A 24273-nucleotide genomic window follows, 5' to 3' on the forward strand; every position below is an offset into this window, starting at 1 on the left:
TTGGAATAAGTATAATTATAATTTATAAGGATCAAATATAATTATATGTAAAGTATTGCAAAATCTTAAAAAATAATAAAAGTAATAAGAGTGTTTTTTTTTCGTAAATTTGTTTTAAAAATACCATAAATATTTTTATTTTGTAATCATTTAATAGAATCATTTTTAAATAGATAGATTCCTCTTCATTTATTAGTATAAATATTTTTTATAGGCAAATTACGAATTGTAAAATAAAATAATAATGATAAAAGTCTTATGTATAATATATAAATATGTCAAATATAATAGAATTTGAATATTTTGTAACTTCAAATTTATTATAATAATATTATTATTATGATACTTTTAATGTAGATGTTTATTATATTTAATTAATATTTTATATTTTTATTGAATAATAATAGTAATAAATGAATTAATTATATATGGGAGTTATGGTTTTAATTTTTTTTTAATATTTTACTAAAAGTTTATTGGTTAATACGTGACATCATTAGAAGAAGAAACATAACTTAAATTCAATATACAAAAAGTTGGTATCAACTATATAAATAAGAATAAGAATAAATAGATGATTTAGACGCCCATGTCCACCTAAATTATGGTTGCTTCTAATGAAATTATAAAGTAGTCTCATCCAAATTAAATCATGGCATTCAAGCACGATTTATGTCTTTAATCCTAATAAAACATTACTCTGCAACACAATTTACATAGATTTACATAAATTTTTTAAAAAAATTCTATTTAAGATAATTGAGTAATATTAGGGTCAGATTATTTTATTTGTATAATTTACTCTGAAATTCATTTAAATTTAAAACAAAAAGAGTCCTTGAACTAGAAATGAGAGGAATAAGGGTGTAAAAAGGTGCTGTCTGCTGGTACTTGTGTGTATGTGCATGGTGTCTACAATAAATGACCCTCCTCTTTCCCAGTTTTATTCATGAAAACCATTTTTTATTTTGAAATAACCCAAAAAATCGACAACAAAATATAAAGAATACATATAAGTTGAGGAAATAACACGTGAACTTTATTGCTGAAATTAAAACACACCTCCAGTTTTAAAACAATACAAACTTCATGTATGTGAACATACATATCATCTTTATTCTAAAAAAACATAAACACCTCCTGTAAAATTACAGGTACAATTTATTTATGACAATCCTTTCTGCAATTAAAAAGATCACACACATCTAGCTACTGTAATACAAGATTATTCCTTTCACACTTCCTGCAGAAACACAGGTAATTTATTCATGCACACTACACTCCAGCCGAAAAAGAAAATCCTTCCATTAGTAGTTGCCAGTTGCCACCATGGTGCTATCCAGTTACATTCTCGTTGTATTCCGGGGGACACTGAGCCTCCACAAAGAAAATTTTGGAAACAATTATGTTAGTTTGGATCAAAATGATTGGACATTAAGACAATTATGTTGAACATTTTCTAGTTCTATCTGTTATCACAAACATATAGAGTCCTTAGAAACATGATACTTCACTCTCAAGCACAAGTTGAAAGCTTTCCTTCCTTTATTTCTTATTGACCTCATATTATAACATGGACAAATCACAAGCTAAGTAGCACCCCAAACAGACACAAATAAAAGAACCCTAAGCATATTTTAGAGCTGAGGTGGCATCAAGTAGCGTTTTCAAATAAGTTTACAAAACTACAATAACCTTGATTCTTCGGTTAGTGTTCAAAAATAAAATTGTACCTATTATATTATGTCAAACTCGAGCCTTTCTATTTCACAAAATTAACTTGTTATATATGCTATATCTATGTACTTTCTTCATTTCCTTATTTTCATAAAATTGAAGGGGAAAATAGCAGGAAAATTACCGTACTCACTGGCAATTCAAGTGTTCTACGCTGTTTCTTCTTGATTGTACTATTAGCACTTTGGGCCAGCGTGATGAATGAAAGCAACAATAAGCTTCTCTCAGTAGGCAACAAGTCCCTGAAACATTATTATCGTTTCAACAAAGGACTATTGTTAAATGGTGAAATGATACAAACCGTGTATTGCCTTCTCTTTTTCTCATTATAAAAAGGGTACACTTCTCTGATCTCTTTTCTTTTTTCTCTCTCTCTCTTTTTCTTGTTTTATCCAAACAGACTTGCCTAGACTTGTAAGAATATTAACGAAATGAAAAATAAACATTTCTTTTTAAAGAAATAAAGCCCAGCTTTCTTTTCTTCTCTTTTTTTTGGGGGTTTAAAAAGCTTATCAATTTTTCTGGTTTGTTTACCTTCTAATAGTAAACCACTACAATTCGTTTAGTACTAGGGGTTGGGAAGAATGCACCATGTCTTAGGTACAAATTCCATTCAGTATATATAAAGTGATTCCAAACAGTTCATCACTACATACCAAATAAGAAAATGACCCAAGATATAATCAAAAGGAAAACACCCAAGATGAGCACATTAAGTGCTTGTTTGGGCGCTATTAAGTTAACAAAAAAAAATCCATTTTTTTATTTTTTAGCCTGTTTTGTAAATTTCTAATAGTAAAAGTAAAAACACTAAAAAAAATCTTTTTTGAGAAGTTACAATTTACATCTTATTTTTAAAGTGCTTGTTTGGGCGTCATTATTTTGATAAAAAAAGATCTTTTTTTTATTTTTTTAGCATGTTTGGCAAATTTCTAGTAGTAAAAGTAAAAACGCTAGAAAAATAAAAAAATGTTTTTCATGTAATAAATAAATAAAAGAGTACTTTTATATCGTTATACCTAAACATAATTGATAGATAAAAATATATTTTTGTACGAGATATCCCAACATAAAATTACTTTTACTTTTGCATAAGATCTTTTAAAAAAAGATAACTCGAAAAAAGATTTTTTTTAGAAGTTCACCCAAACAAGCCCTAAAAGATCTTTTTTTCTTTAAAGAAATATATTTTTCACGTAATAAATAAACAAAAAAGTATTTTTATATGGTTATACCCAAATATAATTGATAAATAAAAATATCTTTTTGTATAATTCAAACATAAAATTACTTTTAGTTTTGTATAAGATATTTTGAAAAAGAATAACTTGAAAGATCTTTTCTTAGAATTAACTAATTCAGCACATCATTTGATATAAACACTCACATATAAGTCCAGGGGGCAGTAGTTGTGATCATGCTTGCTTTCTGAAACTGTTTCTGGACTGCGGCATTCAGATCACCATGCCAAGGGTCTTCATCTATTTTCCCTTGCATAAACTTGGGTAGCACGTCGCCATGAGAGAAAGTCTTCATCTTATTGCACTTAGTGATCGTGCACAATAAACTACTATATAGCCTCGGGAAATACAAAGTTGAATTCCCCGTGTAAAAGCTTTCAAGTTGTGGTAACTCATTGAGAGACAAAGTACCAAGGTTACTTAATAGTATCATATCTTCTGGTTTATCTCCCTCTTCATGAGCCACTACTGCCTCCAATAATTCACACTTGGTAATGGACAATTCTCGCAGTGCACCCAAACTTTTGGCAGTTGAAGATGTGAACAAATATTTCAATCCTGCGCAATTCTCTACCTTCAGTCGAGTGAGATAGAAGAAAGACACGGCAGATGATGCTGCCAAATTTTTCAACAAGTTGCATTCTGAAACGTTCAACGTTTCTAGCATTTCAAGAAGGGGGGCCATCCAGGGGTGCTCAAACCCCATCGAATAGAGGTTGTGTAGTTTGTTAATCTCCAAATATTTAAGCTGCGAGAGGATTTTGGAATAATCAATGTCAGGCCCTTTTGGACGGAATATATCTTTAAAGGCGCAATCTACCAGCTGAATCTCCGTTAATTTCGGTAGTGACACCTTGGAAAAGAAAACATCTGGAAATTCATCTGATTCATTATCATTGAAGCTATCCAGTCCCAAGTAATTTAAGTTTTGGAGGTCCACATGAAGTAGTCCTTTCTCAATCATTCTAACATCTTCCTTACTCAGCACTAGTTCCACAAAATTGGATGTAATAACCTAGGATGTGAAATCAATAATAAAGACAAGGTAATTGAGAATCTTCCTTTCTTTCTTAAGATATGAAATAAAACCAATGATCCTATTATTGACTCTTTGTTTGTGGAGTTAGAAAAATAAGCAGACTGTATGATATGTCGGACTACTGTTATTAGATTATTGTTTAAACATATCATAATCAATAATTTAATGTGGTTTTTACTTTTTAGTAAAAAATTCATGACACTAAATTTATGTTTTAACTACATTTATATTTATAGTATCTTTGAAATTAAAAGTATCCTTGGCAAAACATTGCAATAAATTGCTGTTAATTGTCTGAAAGTTGGGTTCAGTTACGTGACTTTCTAATCATAAAGGAAGAAACCCAAGAGGCCAAGATGTCTTCTGTGACAATAATATATGTGTAATTTGGAATTTGTTTATAATTTTCGAACATATTATATGTTAAAATAACATAAGCTAATTGTAATTATTCGAATTTACTTTTACCAATCTGATTTATAATAGGAAAATTTTAACAAAAATGCTATATGCACACAAAAATCAGTCACCAAATCAGCTATCATACATTTGTATATAAATACATGTATTGTTTAAGTCATTTTCAATATTTATTTCGCATTTCAATATGTATTTTATACTGGTGGCTGATTTTTGGTGTACATGTAGAATGAAAGGAGGAGGCTATATATCTATTGTATTTGTATATAATGAAATGAGATTTTTTATTTAATGACCTTTATTTTATGTATCCAACCCAAAGATTTTTAATTAAAATGTATAATACTTGATACCTATCATTTTGACTAATTTCATACCTTTTGTGCAGAAGAAACAAAGCTGTGTTTGTCATCATCATTTGCAAAACAATCTTCACCCCGTGGATCTGAATTCTGAATATCTGCTGGAAAAACTGTGAGCCTTGGACAACCAAAAACGTATAATCTTGTTAAGACAACGGACTGATCTAACAAACTGTGCATTCCAGAACAAATGCATCTCAGCTCTGGCAAAGCCCATAGCACCAGCCAGGTCAATTTGGGGAATAACATACTAATCTCTTTATTATTTGCATCTTGGGGAATTGTAACAATCTCCTCTAACTCCCCACAGTTTCTCACATGTAAATGCTGTAGGTTGTCTCTGGGAACTGATGCTGGAAATAAACTTTTTATGCTTTTACATTCCTCAACAATGACTTTCTCCAGAGATGGAAAGCTGAGACTTGCTTTAGAATCATTGTTCCAAACATGAGTCAGAGTTGGAAGCTCCTTCAAAATGATTTTCTTCAGGGGAATCATAACAATTTTGTTTGGATCATCGTGTTCTGGTGGTGTGTCTTTCACATCAAATATTGCCGCAACAAGTTTACATTTCTTTACTGTCAGATTTTCCAAATTTCTTAGAAGGGGAAGCAAATGAGATGGGAGCACTGCATTTGTCAAAAAGTCACAACCTTCCACCTCCAAATATTTTAAATAGTTAAAAGACCACTCAACTGGGATTCCTGATGCGCCAACCCATTTTCCTTGCATTTCAGGATAATCATTCAGAAATAAACGTGTCTGAAATAATTGAAGAAAAATATTAATATTATTGTCAGCTGATCGATAGAAAAGTATAATTGATCAACTACGACTAAGGTATTGTACAGTCAAAGTAATTCCATAATGGAAAGTGGAAACTGAAATAATGTTAGAATTTAAATTTAATTTATTCACCAAAAGGAAAATTTTATATGATTTCTAAAAATATAAATCTTTAAATTATATGTAACAAATAATTATAAATTATGAAATCGGATCCCTTTTGTTGGTGCATAAATCAAGTCCTTTTGATCAATTTGCACTATAATACAACTAAGCACGTTATATATTATCTTTTTATTCACAATATTTATCACGTGAATATATTCAGAATTTTAATTACTATTTTAGCATCTTAAAAAAGTTGAAACATTTATACTAATTTAATCTTCAAAAGAAAAATTATTTCATTTGACAAATTATCCTAAATGAAACATGTTAAGCATGCACCGAGATATAATATTTGGCAAAAAATTAGTAAACAATAATGTACATCTTTGAAGTAAGGTAAATAATTATCCACGTCTCAGTTATTCCATGATTAAATTAGTGCCACACCTGATTTAAGAACTGGGCTCCTACTGCAAGGTTGAGTTGATGATAATGAGTTAGTTGGACCTCCGATTTGTCAGCTCCGCTGTGGAAAGAAACGCTGACTTTTTCTGAAGGATCTTCTTGTCTCAATTGTTGAGAGAAAATGATCATCTTGGGGCACTTCCATATCTTCGCCTGAGCCAGAGAGGGTAACTTTAAGGCAGCATTGCCTTGATAAAAGCATTCCAGGCATTCCAAATATTGAAGACTTATGCTTTTTAGCTGCTGAAAAATGATCTCTTCTGTGGCTGTTTCATCACCTTGCTCTTTTCGCACTATGTCTTTCAATGATTTACAATCATAAACGTACAACTCCTTAAGGTGCTTTAAGCTTTTAGCTGCTGAGGATGTGAATAAACACTGTAATCCATGACATCCTGCCACATTCAATTTTTTCAAACTGGAGGGATATTGTTCTATTGTCCTCAAAAGTGGACATTGAAAAACACCGAATTTCTGGAGCTTTGACAAGTACTCTAACCCGCCAATGGAGCTTAGCTCAAGTAGGCTTTCTAGGCCCATGTAATCTAAGTGTTCAAGGAACTTGTGATTTTGAGAGGGGAACAATATCTTCCTGAGGCTTGTGGAATTCATAATGCCCATTCTCTCTAACTTGGGTGTCCGCCTCCCAAGTATTTCACACTGCAAAGTAGAGTACTCATTATTCACATCATCATCAAAGGTTAACATTAGTCCCCTTAAATATTTAAGTTCAAGATCCTCGGACTGCTGTAACCATGACTTTAGCACCGAAGTATCCTTCGATTTCATGCTCAAAGTTTTCACCTTGGAAATGCCCTGTTAAAGGCAAAAAAAAGAAGAAAAATAAAGGACATGCTTATTACTTGCCTCAGTTTGTGTTTAATTTAGATTTTAATAGATAGGAAATTAAGAGAATAATCACCTTTATATTTGAGAAAAGGCCTGGTCTAGTAATTGGAGGGCTATTTTCTTGTGGTGTCTGAAATAGTTCAAATTTGATGCAGTTGAACGGATACAAATAGTTTAACTCTGGACACTCCAAAGTGAACATTCCATCATAGAAGTGTTCGAGTTGTGGCAAGTTATACAATCTCAACCGTGTTAGATAAAGAAACACAAATTTTTTTGTTTCACCACCTCCAACCCTATCTTTCTCAACAATTTCTAGCAACTCATCACAAAAATGTACTTCAAGTTGCTCAAGCATCTTAAGATTTGTAGCTATGGCTACAGGAAACAAGGCTTTCAGTTTTCTACAAGACTTGACAAACACCTGCTGCAGATTTCGAAAGCGGCTGTCATTTTGTTTATCCTGTTGGGGCCACACGTGAGTCACATTTGGTAGCTCTTCCAAAGTGAGCTTCTCCAACTGGAATGTTCCCTTGATGTCATTCATTTCAAATATGCATGTGATGTTTTTACAATTTCGCACTTCCAATTCTTTTAGGCTCTTCAAACATCGAAGAACAAACGATGGAATTGCAAATGATTCAAATTTACACCTTTCCAACGTCAAAGTCTTCAAACTGTAAAACCAACCTTTGTCAAGAGCTTTTTCAGTCTTCCAGCCTTCTTCAAGTACCGAATGCTCGGAAACACTTATTTTGTCCATACCTTCATAATATTTCTGCCAACATATTGCAAATAAAGTTATGATTCAAGCACATACCAAAACACAATCAACTTTCTATCCATAATATATGTATGTAAATAACTCTTAAATCGAGTGCAATAATCGAAAATGAAGCGTGATGAAAGTAACTCGATTTTACCTTATTCAAACAAAAAAGAGAAAAGAAGCTGAATGAAGGACAATTTACCTGCTTGTCGTATATATGTTTTACTGTGGCTCGTAAATCACCATCCCAGCACAATCTCTTCTCTTCATCACGTACAACGTACACTTTCTGCATAATTGTTGGCATGGTTTTGATTTCTTTTTCAGAGAACTTTTCCATTGTGGGGCAAGCACTCACCACGAATTTCTCCAATAATGGAAACTCAAGAGAACAAATCTCGGAACTGCAGAAACTTTCAAGATTCTTCAAAGATACAAGTTCAAGAGCTTTCATTTGTTTAAAAACTATCTTATTATTAGTCCTGCTCTGTTCATTGACTTCTTTATCTTTATCTACTATTTGATCATCTGATACAATAATTTCCTTCAGAGATTCACAATTGGTTACCTTCATTGTGACGAGTTGACCCAAGCTTTTAGCTGTTGAAAGTGGCATTACATATTTCATGCATCTACAATCTACTACTTCCAAATTGGTCAAGAAATTGAAACGTATTCCCTCCTTTGAAGGCACTATAGTATCCAATTTAGGACAATTCTCTAAAAGCAATGACTCTATTCTTTGAAGAATTGCGTCATGTTCAAAGCCAATCTCCTTAAGACAAGACAAGTTGGTTAACCTCAAGGTTTTTAGCTTTGGAACAACTCCTATGTTTTCATTTCCATCGGAAGAGGACTTTTCTTGAGACTCCACCAACTTGTCAAAGAGACAATTGTCCAGCCATAGGCTCTTCAAATTAGGATTGCTGTGAAGGAAACGAAATAGAATCTCAGTGTCCTTTAACCGGGACAAGCGAAGAACTTCTAACTTGTCTCGTCGATAGCGAGTTGACGAACTTGTATGCTGTAACTCAATATGCATCGACCTCAACTTATTCATTACCTATATAGGAAATAAATATATAATTTGATGGTTTTCCGTTACTATAAATTGAATTTGTTCTGATTTCAAATGTTTTGCAAGTAGTTAAACATGAATACTGTGGTGAGGTATATTAACATAAACGAGTCATAATTTCTTTTATAAGGTTTGGATCAACACATGACATCTAACATACAAGTTAATATAATTTCTTACTCATAAATGCTATGGGCACATAAAAAATCAATCACTAAATCAGTCACCATATATTTGAATATATAATTTAACTCATTTTTAATGTATTTTGTATTTCAACTGGCATTATATAAGAGTGGCTGATTTGGTGACGGAAATTTTTTGTAGTTATTTCTTATTGACCGAGATATTTACGTAAATTCAAATAAATTTTTTGAAAGGCTGCTTGATATTACCTTTTCATGAAAGAGTGGCGTTCCTTGGTCAGATGTTCCGGCTTGAGAGGACGGAAATGTTTCATGAAAGAGTTGGCTTTCTCTAAATAGTTCGAGCTTGCCACAAAGTTCAATAGACACCTCATCTAATTTTTCACACTGTAATTCACTTCCTGGACAGAAATTCTTGAAGTTTGGTAGCTTAGAAAATTTAATGGAGGTTAGCTCAGGAAACACCAAGGGAACAGGATTGCTTGTGCTGCTGCCGCCGTTGTCGCTGGTACCATTTTGCACTGCTACAATTTCCTTTAATTCGGAGCAATTCGATACAACTAAACATTTCAGATTTTCAAGCTGGTGTTTAGCAATGGAAAATGGAAATATATTTTGCAACTTGCCACAACCATGAACTGTTATGTTCTGCAGAGATTTCAGTTGAAGTGTCCCTTCTTGGTCTTGCTCGCATCTCACTATCTCTTCCAGTTCTCGTAGTGATTCCAAATGAACATCCCGCAATAAAGTTTCGTAGTGACGAGCAAACCAGTTCTGATCGGCGGTTAGGTCAAATATAGTTTTCATTGACTTGCAATCAGTAACTGTCAAGCTGCTTAGTCCTTGAAATATTCCCTCCATGTCATGAGTGAAAACACTCACCAATTGATTGCACTTTTCAATGACCAGTGTGTCCAGTTTCTCAACCGCCACATTAAGATTCCATATCTTTCTCAAACTGCCCATCCTGCTCAGTTTTATATTCTTCAAATTTGGAAAAGTAGCATCCTGCATTGATTTACCGTAACAAGAAATAATCAAATTAACAGAAGAACACTGCTAGATTGGACGAACTATAGACGAGCAAATCCACTGCGAAAAGAGGGTAACTTGATTAATTATTATAAAAAGGAGGTATGTTGATTTTGGTCACTCAAAATTGAACTTAATTTTTCAAAATGAGCTTTTTACTTTAGAAATGTAACTTCGTTAACTTCAGAAAGGCTTTCATCTCACAACTATTAGTCCTGCACGCGTACCAATGAATATAGTGCTGATGTGGATGTCGCTTTATGTTATATTAGTATTGGAAGTAAGTCGAGCTAATGCGAGCCAGGTCAAGCTCGAGCAGAGAGCACTCACAAAAATTAAGCTCGACTCATGATCAATCGAACCTATTTATAAAACTAAAAGCTCAAATTCAACTTTTATCATGAACTCATGAGCCGACTCAAATATAATGAATATAATTCATAATTCTATACTTTTCCATAAATAAATTATAACTTAGATATAGAAAACCTATCAATTATATGTGTTTAGAATTTTATATCATCTATCATAATTATATATAAAAATTATACGTATATGTAAAATTGGAGTAAAGTATTGTTTCAGTTTTTAGAATTTGAGATAAAAATAAAATAAATTTTATATCATCTATTATAATTATATATAAAAATTATACATATATATAAAATTGGAGTCAAATACTATTTCAGTCTTTAGAATTAGGACTTTGGAGACTAAATCTTAAATCTTCATAGTGGTCCTTCAAAATTCACAATTTTTATTATTTTAGTCCCTATATTCAAAATTCACACTTCATTGTGTTGGTCCTCGAGATCCATTTCCAGTTTCCAGACACCATGGCTAAATACTGAGCTAACTCTTACTTGTCACGTTAGACATATAGTTAAATAGTATTATTTTATTTTAACTTTTAAATAAAATAAAAAAAATATTGTTTGAAAAAATAAAAAAAAATATAATGATTTGCACATTATATAAACTCTTCTCATTTTTTGAGTTAAAACTAACGACTGTGTTTAGTCATATATCCAACATATTAACTCAGAGCCAATTCAATACTTATAGACTAGGACCAATATAGTGTCCAGAATCTGAGTATCAGTAAAAATCAAAATCATCTCTCTAAGGTTTCATTCTGGTTTAAAATCATCCTTTTGTTGCCAACTTTTTTTTGCGGACAAAATTACCCCTTATGTTCGTGAACCCTAGTTCGTGTTCAAAGGTATATTGGGGATGACGATTACTTGGTTTGTGGAGATTGGCACACCTTATTACTCGGCAATCCGCATCCTGCGAGGAGTCCGTCGTCATCGGTGGCGCGAGTCCAGATACTCCGCTTCCGTTCACCGTTCGACCGACGTCCTTCTCGTCATCGTCCTCCGTCTCCTCCTTCATGCTGGATGCTGATGCCGTGGAGTGTTTTGTGGGGTTGTGGAGGGAGAACGAGTTGGACTCGGAGTCAACTCAGGAACTGAGAGGGTGAGGGAGAAGGCCAAAAGGATGGGGATGATGATGATGCGTCGGAGCATGATGGGATTTGGAAAACGGCGGGTTGACTCGGATGAGGTACCGAGTTAGCGACAGTGGTGGCAGGAACAATGCCAACACCACTACGTTCTAGCTTAACAGAGTTGACTCGTTTGATCTGTCGATTGTGGATTAATGAAAACTTGAAAAGTACCACTACTAAGAATCAATGCAAGAGTTGAATGAGATTAGAGGAGATTGTAAATGAGTGCGCGCCTATGCTGTGGAGTTCAAGGGCAATTTTATCCGGAAATTAAAAAGGATTATTTTAAACGAAAATCTAACTAAGAAGGATTTTGACGGTTAAAAAAAGAGGGGTTAGTACCAAAAAGTTTGGTCAAATTCGTTTTTTACAGATTATTCGTTTTCTAAATTATTTATTGAAATATTTTTTTAATTAAATTTATTTTTTAAATATTTTAAATTAATCATGTTATTTTTTTTTGTTATTTCTATTGTTAATAACATTAAAATTTGTTAATGTCAACGCTAAATAATACCACATTGATTATAATACATACTTAGTTGTTATAATTGACAAATTAAAAAAAATTTAAGGCATTAAAATTTTTCAATTTAAAAATAATTTGATCTAATTTTATAAATTTAACATATTAATATCTAATTAAACTTGTTAAGTGTGTAATATAATGTCACTTAATATCTCATATTAACAAACTTTCATATCATAAGTAATAAATGTGATGAAAAAAATTAATACGATGAACTTAAAATCTTTAAATGTCACATTAGTTAAATTTTTTTTTCAAAAATTAATATAAAAAACAAATATCTTTTAAAAATAAATTTAACCATCTACCCAAAATAATATTTAATCTGTAAAATTTTATATTATTATTATACATTAAAAATAGGATTTTTTATTTTAATAAATTAAATAAATATAATAATTATCAAAATAAAAAATTTAAAAAATTATTACCGAAATTCGTTTTCCTATCTTATCTCATTTATAGTGTAAATGAGGTAGACGTGACACGTATATTAAACTAAATACATGTATTTGTAAAAATAAAAATATATTTTTTGAAAATTATAAAAAATACTAATAATATCAATAATATTAATAATCCAAATTTTTAGCATGTAATTAATACTTGTAAAGATTGGTAAAAGAGATTAAAATAGATATATTTGATCAATTAGTACTCAAAAAGAGTACATAAAAAATTTTAGATTAAATTATAAATTCAATTAGATTGATTTAAATTTGAAAAATAAAAAATTTGTACCATGTTCAAATTCTATGATGAGAATAAATACGGTAATTATGCCTACTCCTATAAATTGAAAGATAAAAAATGTGAAGTTGATCCACGATAAATAAAACAAAAAAAAAATAAAGAGTGAAAAATAACCGTTTGTCAATTATGAAGAGAAGTTGATGGAAATAAATAAAATAGAAAAAGAATAATAGATAAAATTAAATATATATAAAATTGAATATATATTATAGAGACTCAATTAAATATATATATATATATAATTAAAAATTTAATAAAACTATTTTAGCCGGCGAAATAGTTAAATCAAAATATAAAATTCTCCTACTTCATGGGGTTTTACATATTTTAAATATTTTTTTACGTTAATATTAGTTGAATTTAATTTTTGGAAGTAAGGGCCATCAAAAGATTATACAAGTTGGATCAAAGTCAACAAATGTGTAATAAAAAAACAACAATAAAAATGAAAATCACAAATTTTACTTACATACCTTAGCAACTTTTACGGGTCCATCAGGGAAGATGTTCTCCATCTGGTAGCATTCACTAACATAAAGGCTTTGAAGCTTCTTGAGATTCTTGGCCACCGAGAATGGCAACAAATATTTCAAATAGTGACAACCACTCACATCCAAATGGATCAAATTTTCAAATTTACAACTTTGGTCATTCCATATTTGGTCTATTTGGATCCACCTCAACTCCAGTCTCTCTAACTCTTTAACTTCAACCTACCAAGTTTAATAAAACAAAAAATTTATCAAATTGATTTTCTCAGCTCTCAAGCGTGTGATATTTCATCGTATTATTTTATTTTTTCGCAAATATAATTTTGCAAATATAAATATCAATTATTATTAAGTTACATATTTATTAATGTTCAAATTTTCTAAAATTTGATATGCTCACTTGGTGTAAAATTTAAAACCACAATCATTAAATATAGAAGCAAAACTCTTATTATCTTCTTCATATTTAATTGGTCAATATTGCAATATTCATTATTTAAATTAGAACATAAATTTGAAAAAATAGATTATAGACACTTCAATAGTGTGTATAAAGAGGGATTGAGATACTTAACATTACTCTTTGTATCTCAAGTTATCCGGACTAATTTCATTTGTTACTATTTCACGTATTAACAATAATATAACTAAAATTAAAAATACTAAGTGTACAAAAAGAATTCAGTTATCATAAAACAAAATTATGAGTAGAATCAATTTTTTTTTCTCAATAAAAATGTGTGTTACAATTAATATCTGCATGAAGGTGTGAATACTTTAAAAAGTTAAAAAGAAATAAATAAAAATATGCAAGATAGCTTAGAATTAGATCATACCTTTTCATGAAATAATATTTTGGTGCTTTTTGTTGTTGATATGGGATAGAATCCAATGAAGTCTTTTAAAGATTGTAGTGTCAGAGTATGTAATTTAAGGAGCTTAAGTATCTCACCTTCATCAGGCCTCTCTACAGGAACAATCTCCTTTAAAGAGTCACAATCAAAAACTTGTATTGTCTCAAGAGCTTCTAGATGCTTAAACAAAGAAGGCGAGAAGAGATACTTCAAATTTTCACAAAAATTGATTTTGATGACTTTCAAGTTTACAAAGGAGGACTCGGAAAGTGGACATGAAGAGAAGCATAGTCCCTCGATTTGCGTCACTTTATTGAGTTCAAGAGTCTCTAGTTTCTCAAAAGCCTTCTCATGATGCTCCTGCCTGTCCTTTGGGTAAATAAGAAATTGGATATCATGATTATTTTGAATGGCCAGATATTTGAGATGGGGAAAACCTTTCAAATTCAACTCATAAAACAGATCTTGAACACCGTTGAGTTTTCCCAGCAAAAGATACTCAACTCTTTCGAATAGCATTTTGATTCCCTTATGAGAATGAATGTGAATGCCACCTTTTTGATGAATTGCCAAAAACCTCGACAATTCATGCTTTTCTGGCATTTTGAAATCTCCCTCCAAATAATATCTATTTGAAGAGCCAATGACAATTTTATAACTAGACAACTTGTCAAAGAACAAGTTCTCTGGCAATTGGTCCACACTTTGTATTTGTATGTCAAGATTTGTCAATTGATTCAACTCCCCCAATTCTAATAGGCTAGCATTTTTCCTCTCATCATTTTCGGCTCCATTAATAACCTTTGGCCATTGAATTTGAGTCTTTCTCATGTACAACTCCTCCAAAGAAGTAAGACGTGAGATTACATCGGGTGGAATAACTCTAAGTTTAGGGCAATTACTTATGTCTAGGGTTTGCAACTTAGACAAATCCCCTAATTCAACAGGCAAGCAATCAATATTAGACCCTGAAAAGCTAAGAATTCTTAGATTCTCCAGGTTTTTTATGATGCTTAATTCCTCACTCAAACTTAATTCTTCTTTGGATGAACTTAGCGTGCAATGCTCCAAACAGAGCATTCTGAGTTTGGTTAAACAACCAACCGATGAATCGGACGGTGACAGATTAATGCCAGTTAAGATCAACACTTTGAGCTCTTTCATTTGTTCGAAGAATTTCGTTGGAAGTTTCAATTGTGGATCATTATTGATAACTTCCAAGATTTTAAGTCTAGCACATGTCATTCTCTTAGTAATCGCATCAATGATATCACAATGCCGCAAGGAAATAGCAACATACCTTCTAACCTCATCATCATCTGGCCATTCATCTACTCTTACTTTGTTCAACATGAACATGTGCCTCTCCTTGAATGCTATCGACAAAGCTGCATTGCGAACAAGATTTTGCATCGTGTAACGGTCACTCGAATAGCTGTCGGACAACAACCCTGACTCTCTGAGCTTCATAAGCATCACTTGCACTCTGGTTCTGGTGTCCCTTACTGTGTAGATCCCACGAAGAAAACCCAATCCAATGCATGCTCTCACCAGATCTGAAACTAATGCATCGTTATCCATACAGGCACAAAGCAAGAAGGTTATCCTAAGCTCCTCGTTTTCTAATAGGTTGTAAATCACCCGAGTAGAATGCTCAGGTGTTCCTGTCATTGTCTGCGTTTCAAACTTCTGATAAGTATCCTGCCAAACCAACCGACTTCGGCCTTTCAAAGCCTTTGCAGTTGTAACTAACGACATCGGTAATCCATCACATTTTTCGACAATCTGAGCTGGCAATTCTCCGAATTCAGTGTTTTTGTCACCTATTCCTGCTATTTTATTGAACAATATCCTTGCGTCCTTCTCGTTCAAGAGTTCCAGAGGGACAATTAGTTTTGGCCTTACATCCATTTGGTTAAGCACTTGCCTCACCTCTGAGATAAGCAAAACCTTGCACCCTTTATAGCGCTCTTCTGTTGTCAACGCTATTATGGAAGTTGAAGCTGAAGAAGAGGAAGCATCGGAGGATTTCTGAGCATTCATCATCACACCATCTGCTAGGGCTTGTTGCTTTGTCTCCTCATTGGCTGTGCTTGAGCCAAGGGACTTCTTTCCTTTTGGATTCTTCTGATTTCCATCACCATTCTGCCATGGAATCCCCAATATGTTCAAATCAACTTTACCGTAAAAATCATCGAGGATTATAAGAGTGCTCTCCTTCTCTTTCTTCAATCTCTCTCTTATTCGACTTGCTCTTCCTTCTTCACTTTCTTCGTCAAGTTTCATCCACAGCATGTCGGCAATCTGCCCTTGAATCTTTCTGATGTTTGGACTTTTCGTCACATTCGCCATGATCACCACATCGAATAGCTTCGGCTTTTCTTGATCGTTTTGAACTCTGTTAACCGCTTCCATGACTAGAGTGGTCTTCCCCACACCAGATGGCCCGTGAACACCGATCATTCTAGCACTTGTGTCTTTCAATACATTTGTGATGTCTTCCATGGCCGTAACTCTCGAAGGAAGGCTTTGATAATCAACATTAGACAAAACAAGAGCCACGGAAGGTGGCCCTCGACTACGTGATATGATATCAAACTTTGCATTCTGTAACTGACTCTCAGCTTTTCCTTTAATTTCTATTGATTTTTTGCTAAGAAAATATCTTGCTGACAAATTAGGAGGAAAGCCAGCTAAACATCTCGCATGGGCTTCTTCTTCTTCTTTTTCGAACTTTTCATAGGCATCAATAATTGTATCAGCCCCGTCCAGCCATTTTGACACGTCATCGTATATTTCTCTCCCATGGCGGTCTTCATCCTCTGCAACCCTATCACCCAGTTTCTGTCGCTCTAGCTTGAGCTTGTTAACTTGATTTTCTAGATCTTTAATGTTTCTTTCATAGTACAGGAGGTAGTTCAGCTCTTGTTTTAAGAGCTTTGTTGCCCATTGAACAAGCCAATCTGGTAAAGGAGGTGTAGGAAGAGCCATGCTTCATTCTTGATCTTGTGTAGCTACATCTTCTTTCTTCTGCGTGTATGCACATGAAATTGCAAATTCAATCGTATAAAAAATTTGATTTAATTTGCATATTTAAATCAACCGTGATAACTTAATACTAAAATTATCTACTAATATAAAATATATATTAAAATATAAAATACATATTAAAAAGTAAATTAAATAGTATATGTATTTATGCATAAATATATAATGACTAATTTTAATATATAAGTAATATTTTTGTATTTAAATTGATGTTTAGTTAAAAGTAGATTTTTGTGCATTATTGTAATTGACTGTGTTACGTGTATATTAAAATCAGCCACAAAAATTAACCACTAGTATAAAATATATGTTCAAATATAAAATACAAATTGAAAATAAACTAAATAACACATGTATTTATACACAGATACATGAAAGTTAATTTTAGTATACAAATAGTATTTTGGATATTGTAAAACATAAGACTATTTTTATTTTTATGTGACAAAAAATTTTTATATGATGATTATTCACATGAAAATGTCTTTATATAAAGATATAAAAATGTTAATTGTATACTAAAATTAACTACTAAAATTAACTATTATATATTGTTGAGCTAAGAATAAAATTAACTTAAATGATGATGATAAACATTGAGTTATTGGGTTAAACACTTAATTGAATTTTTTTTGTCAATCCAATTGAGTTTTGAATGTTTCATTTAAAAGTGTTGTAGGCCCACGTGATAGAACAAAAGCCCAAACCTAATGGAAACAAACAAATCAATTGGGCTGAGCGAGAAGTCAAGCCAATCTAAATCCAAGTTGACTCATCCAAGATGAATCAAACCAAAGCCAATAGCGACAAACTTTCTTCGGATAGATTCAAGAAGAAAGAGAGAGATCAACCAAAAAAAAAAAGAAGAAAGAGAGAAGTTGCTTCTTTTTTTCTCGTTCATTCACCAGAGAAAAAATAAAAGAGAAAAGTAAATCAAGAAAGCAAAGGTCTAATCGTCCTAATCAAAACATGTTAAGCTAACTCAGAAGATAAAGGTGATTTATTTCTATTTACATCAATGTTAATTTCTTCACTCTTTCTCCAACTTTCTACAACACTATAAGTGGTGTCTGACTATTTCTGCTGAAAATCAATGGCTTACAAAGTTATTTAGAGCCAAAGCATATTTTCAAAAGTCTGAATTTGCGATTATCACTGAAAAAGATTATTTCTGCCACTTTATTGACCTCGGTCAAGTAAGAAAATTAGATTTAAAATCTCTAATTTAGGGGTTATTGAAAAAAAAATAAGGAATAATTTCACAAAACTCAAAATTCAAGAAGTTGACTTGAGAGAAATTCTAGCTGTGACTCAGAAGAAAGTACAAAAGAAAAATTATTTGGGGCTAGAACTCAAGGAGAGAGAACCCGAGAGGAAGAACAACGAGTGAAACCTTACTACTAAATTTGAAGTCTTAGAAGCATTGCACATACACTAAAGGGAGCACTCTACCAAGATAAAGAACAAGGTTATGAGTTCAAATGCAATTCATAGAATCAAAACTGTTATTCATCATCTCCTTTATGTTTTACTGTTTTATATTTTAGTTTCAATGTATATCTTTTCTATATTTTCTTTTAGAGGTAAAAGGCTAGAAAGAGAGGTATCAAGAATAAGCCAAAAAAAAAAAAAAAGACTGAGAGAAACACTTGAGAAAAAAGTCAAGAGTAATTTTAGATTTTTTTGTTGTATTTTCTGTCTTGTGTCATATATTTGAGAGGTATCCCTTGCTAAGTTGTGTAAGCACTTAGTATGATGAGTCTGGTATTAGCATGATCAAGTCAAGTTTATGTTGAAACTTATGTGTCTAGATAGGATTGAATTGAGTTCTAGAAAATTGGTGTATGTAATACTTTGATTATAGTGAAAATTTCACTAATGTTGTGGTAGAGACTAGACGTAAGTTCCATTACACAAGGCAGAACCAGAATACATGACTGTATCATCTTTTTCCTTTCTATTCTGTTCTATTTTTAAAATTTTATGAGACAAAAAATTTTTTTTCCTAAATATTCCGCTGCACAATTTAGACTGAATTCTAATTTTAAAGGCTTAATAAATTAAAATAAAAAAGACCTCAAATTCAACCCCTCCTCTAAGTTTTCTATAACTTTTATATATTTATATATAAATACATGTGTAGTTTAATTTATTTTTAATATATATTTTATATTTTAATATGTATTTTATTTTAATAACCAATTTTAATATATACCTATCATAATTAATAAAATATAATTAAAAATTATTAAATAATTTTAAAAATGAACTAAATTACTTAATATAACGCATGAATATTCGAACTATCATCTTCATATTAAAATATTTTTTGTGTAAGTAACTATTAATTTTTATATTTTAAGTACAAAATAAAAAGTACGTGTGTGTATTTGAGCATAGAAGGTATTATTGAGATTAGGTGAAAATTCAGATGCAATCAACTTTACATGAAGTTGATAACCGAGAACCGTTCGATGAAAATTTAATCAAATCAATCAAATCATTTAACGGTTTTTAGCTATCAACTTCACGTGAAATCGACTGCACTTGAGTTTTCACCTTGAGATTAACATCCATAAATTTGACTTTGATTGTCTTTCATTTTTGTTCTCTATTTCTAATTGTTTCATTATTCAAAATTTGGATCAAACTTTAATTTTTAAATATTTTTTTAAGTTTTTTATTATTTAAAAAAAAAACAAAAAAATTATCTACTTAGTATCAAATTATTAGATTTTAAAAATAAAAATATTTTATATTTTAAATTATTTTTGCAAAAATATATTAAAATCAAATAAAGTATGTTTTTGTTCCTAATTTTTTTAAATTAAATTATTTAATTTTATCCACAATATTTTAAAAAAAAATTAATTTTATCTTTATTATTAATCTTTTGACAATTAACTCTTCATCAAATTATTTTTTCAATTTTATCCTTTTAATTTTATTCCAATTTCCAAACATTGACCTTTCTCTTTTTTCTCTGTTATTTTTCCAATTTCTACACCCTCTCCCTCACTTCATCTCCTACTTCTCTCTCCATTTGTTGTTGTTGTCGCGTTATCCGTGAGCTTCCCTTTCGATTTTGCCTCTGTCCTTCTCCTTTACTTCTTTAACATCGATCGCCGCTTTCTCTCTCCCCCTTTCTCTTTGTGCTATTTGCACTCTCTTTTTTTCTTTTTTGCTACAAATTTTGATTCTGATTGTTGTGTTGTTGTTGATGGTGGTGAGGTTGATAATGTTGAGGTTGTTGCGGTCAGGGGTGGAGCTAGAAGAAATATTAGAGGGGAACTAAAAATATTTACACAATAAAATAGTATTAAAATAAATTTTTGAAGAGGGCTAAACTAAAATTTACATATAATTTACATGTAAAAAATCAAAATTAAGGAGGCCGTTACCCCCCCTTTAGCACTATGTAGCTCCGCCCCTGATTGCGGTTGTGTTTGTATGTGGGGTGAGGTCGCGGAGGGAAGACGGCAGTGGTGCGGCAATGACACTAGTAAGGTGAGGTGAAGGGTGTGTCGGTGGGTCAAGTGAAGTGGGGTGGAGTGGAGGTAGAGGTGAAGGTGGAGCCATGGAAGTTGAAGGTTGGGTTATGGATGCCGGAAGAATTGGATCTTGGGGATAAAATTAACAGGGTGAAATAGGAAATTTTTTTAACTTAGAGTTGACTCATAAAAAATCATAAAAAAAAGATAAAATTAAATTTAATTAAATAAACGTTAAAAATAATTTTTAAAAAAATTTGAAAACGTTATTGACAAAAAAATATATTTTATTTTATTAAAATTTTATTTTAAAAATATATATATTTTACATATATTTAGATATTTTGTGAATATTTTTAATATTAACATATTTAAAAGATATTTTTATCAAAAAGTTAATAATTAAATTTGGATTCTTTAAATTTTTAATTTTTATTTTAAAAAATAAAATATAACTTTTTATTTTTGAGCGATTTTTTCTTATATTTTTTTATTTAATCTATAAAATAAATGATAAAAAATTATATTTTATTTTTTAAAATAAAATTCAAAAATAAAAAAATTCAAATCATTAATAATTAGATGAGAATTTTTGTGATTTACTCACTTTAAGAGGTCGAGATCTTCCATTCCACTCGAGTGGGGACAACTCTTGTCAAAAGTAATGTATATTTTATTTTGAGGAATGTTAGGAGCCAGTAATTTTGGTGTTTTGTAATCATTAATTAATTATTAATAGTGTTTTTAATGGTGTGAAATTATATCTAATGGTATTTAATAATGAGAGATCTATCACTTTTATTTTAATAGTTAAATGCTGACAAGAAAATACAAAAATTGCTGTCCCTAAACTTTTTCTTTTATTTTAGAAGAAAATTGTATGATCAGCAAACAACTTGTGTGAGCTGTCTCCCTCTCCTAACAAAAGTGTATTCATTTTCCACAAGACGATATATTTTGTTATTGTTTCTTTGATGAGTGCTCTGAAAACACTTTTTCGTTTGTTAATATGAAACCCTCTTTTTTAAATTTGTATTTTTTTTCACACTAACTAACAAAATTCTTATATATATAAAATTTCATCAGGATAAAGAAAACATTACCTTCTCGTGAACAACTTCTTACTTTGAACTTTGAAGAAAAGAGTGGCCACAATAAACAGCCTAAAGAACAAACCAAAATGGAAAAAACTTGAAAAATAAATAAATAAATAAAAAAGACTTCAAAATTATCACTACTTTCAGGTTAGCAAAAGTCATCAACACATTACCAAAAAAAAAAAAACTTAGTCACCACATCAATACATATAAATTTCTTCTGTCAAATTAAGACAAAAAAAAATTCAGATCCAATGATATAGTCTCTCCATACTCACTTAAAAGATAATGAATTTAAGTCTCTTTATCTTTGGTAAAAAAAAAAAATTCAAGCCGAAACATAACGTTTTTTTTTAAGGTAAGAAATTTAATTTTCCAATAACAATGAATGTATAAAGAATTTTTGTTAATAAGTGTTTTAAGAAAAAAAATATAAATTGTTACACTAGTGCAAACATAAAAATAAAAATAAAAAAAACCTGCATAACAACTAATTTATAGTGAGTAAACAAACCTCCGATTCCAATAATTTGGATATCAAGCTTTGATGAGTCGTTCTTTGACCTTTAAGAGAGTTCTATAACAAACAAGAAGCTCTAATATGGTGTGTTTCAATTTTTTGCTCTAAAATAGTTGCGGATGGAGATTACTAAGTGGTGTCAATATATAGCATCCAAAAGCACTTAAATGCTCTCTATTAATTATTAATCTTTATGGTTAAATTGTGGACTTATCTGGGTTGTTGTACATTTTTTAAGTATCAATAATTCAATATTTAACTGGAGATATGTACGGTAAATATTAAAAAACTGGTAGGGTTTTCTTTTCTAGGAGTCAATATTGGCGCGCGCCCTTCATTATCATTATTATTTTATAAAAAAATTCTACATATTTAAAATAAAATCAACCATCATATTAACTATTATGTAGTTATATATATTTATACATATTGATTCACATATATTTTAATTAATAATTAATTACTAAAATAATTAAAATCTACATTAATAAATGATTAAATATATTATAGGAGAATAATAAAAAATTTCTACAGTAAAATATATACATATAATAAAACATTTGATGAAACACCAAATATATATTTCTAAATTCTATAAGGTGATTATTTTTTGTGTTCTCATAATATAATAGATAAATATGCAACTATTACGATCCAATTATATATTAACTCACATGATATATGTATGATATTGCAAATTTGTTGGAGTTGAATGCTAAAAAATCAATCAATAATTTACCATATATATCCACGTATTCACAAATTTTATAAATTACATAATTGAACTTGATTCACAGTTATAATTAAATTTTATAATGAATATAATTCAATTAATTAGATTTATATTTATCATCGAAATAAGAATAAAAATATAACAATATAAAATAGTGAGCAATCTTTTGTGTATGTAAAAAATTGTTATACTATATTATAAAAATGTTTTATTTAAATAAAGAAACTATTTTCAAAAATACGTCATTGATTTTTTTTAAACTATTTTTCTAAAAGAGATTTGATAGTTAAAGATATAACATGAGATTTTTCTTTTAAATAAGGGTATGTTTGGTTTGTAATTTTATTTTTTGTTTTAAAACTTTTGAAAAGAAATTAAAAGTAGTAAAAATAACAAAACTTATGTTTTATACTTTTACAAATTAAATAAGTCCGATCATAAGAATTTTACGTAATAACATTAAATTATATTAATTTTTATTTTACGCAATATTATTTTTAAAATTATTTTCTTATTTTTATATTCTCCATTTCTCTTCTCTTTTTTTCTTTTATATCTTCTTATTATCAACCATCCTAAATTCTAAACTTTAAATTCTAACTTTTAACTTTAAATTCTAAACTCTCTAAACGTGAGGATTAAAATAAAGAATAATTTTATAATAAAAATTAACTAAAGGTGAAAAATAGAAATTAACCTTTCTTCGGTAATCTTTAGCCAACTTTACTCTTATTTCACTCTAAACTCTTTCCTCTCATTTTATTATGTAAAAGCAGTTGTAACTAAATTTTTTATTAAAAAATTATTGACTATTAGTTTTTTATTGATCTGGCATTTTTTTTTTTCAAAACGTGAATTTTACTAAAGTTTTCGAATAAAATAAGTTGTTAATTAATGTTGTTTACAGTGTGATTCTTAAAAATTATACTATATATATATGCCAATTATTGCAAGTGTTACTATTATTTAATTTAATACTATTTTTTTGACGTGGTGTTTCAAGTATGTATCTTTAATTTCTTCTCCATTTGGATTTTACTTGAAACGACTCTGAAGTCGTCTTACAAAATTAATTTAGTCTATTTTTATGTTACTCAAGTTGTGGGTTTGAAAATGATGCTTAAACAAAAGGATTAGAAACACCAGTCTTGATTTATATTAATATAATTGTACTCTATATTATATGTTTTATAGGTAAAATATATATTTTTTTGT

General features: G+C 30.2%; 1 protein-coding gene across 7 annotated transcripts; it reads right to left on the reverse strand.

Moving 5' to 3' along the window:
• Positions 1-1017: 1017 nt before the first annotated feature.
• LOC112736466 (uncharacterized) lies at positions 1018-22531 on the reverse strand. Of its 7 annotated transcripts, none has more exons than XM_029291292.2 (12): positions 22320-22531; positions 21812-21871; positions 14152-17199; positions 13298-13537; positions 9250-10008; positions 7979-8839; positions 7081-7785; positions 6141-6974; positions 4815-5561; positions 3125-3993; positions 1871-1979; positions 1018-1371 (listed from the first exon to the last, which is right to left on the reverse strand). In XM_029291292.2, the coding sequence occupies exons 3-12, from the start codon at positions 17158-17160 to the stop codon at positions 1336-1338; spliced, it is 8169 nt and encodes a 2722-aa protein (XP_029147125.1). In that variant the 5' UTR covers positions 17161-17199; positions 21812-21871; positions 22320-22531; the 3' UTR covers positions 1018-1335. The 7 variants fall into 7 exon arrangements, with proteins under 7 accessions (XP_029147125.1, XP_029147123.1, XP_029147121.1 ...); XM_029291290.2 differs by having other exon boundaries at positions 1018-1377; XM_029291288.2 differs by having other exon boundaries at positions 1862-1979.
• Between the last annotated feature and the right edge of the window lie 1742 nt (positions 22532-24273).

This window comes from Arachis hypogaea, chromosome 2 (assembly GCF_003086295.3).
Source record: "Arachis hypogaea cultivar Tifrunner chromosome 2, arahy.Tifrunner.gnm2.J5K5, whole genome shotgun sequence".
Taxonomy (NCBI): domain Eukaryota; kingdom Viridiplantae; phylum Streptophyta; class Magnoliopsida; order Fabales; family Fabaceae; genus Arachis; species Arachis hypogaea.

Bases quoted from the DNA above. Each gene is read 5' to 3' on its own strand.
- LOC112736466 (XM_029291284.2), bottom strand. From the start codon at position 17,160: ATGGCTCTTCCTACACCTCCTTTACCAGATTGGCTTGTTCAATGGGCA. The intron at 1,980-3,124 runs GTGAGTGTTTAT...ATAATGTTTCAG, and splicing joins ACTGCCCCCTGGACTTATAT to GGACTTGTTGCCTACTGAGA. The intron at 1,378-1,861 runs GTAATTTTCCTG...TTCTTTGTGGAG, and splicing joins TTGAATTGCCAGTGAGTACG to GCTCAGTGTCCCCCGGAATA.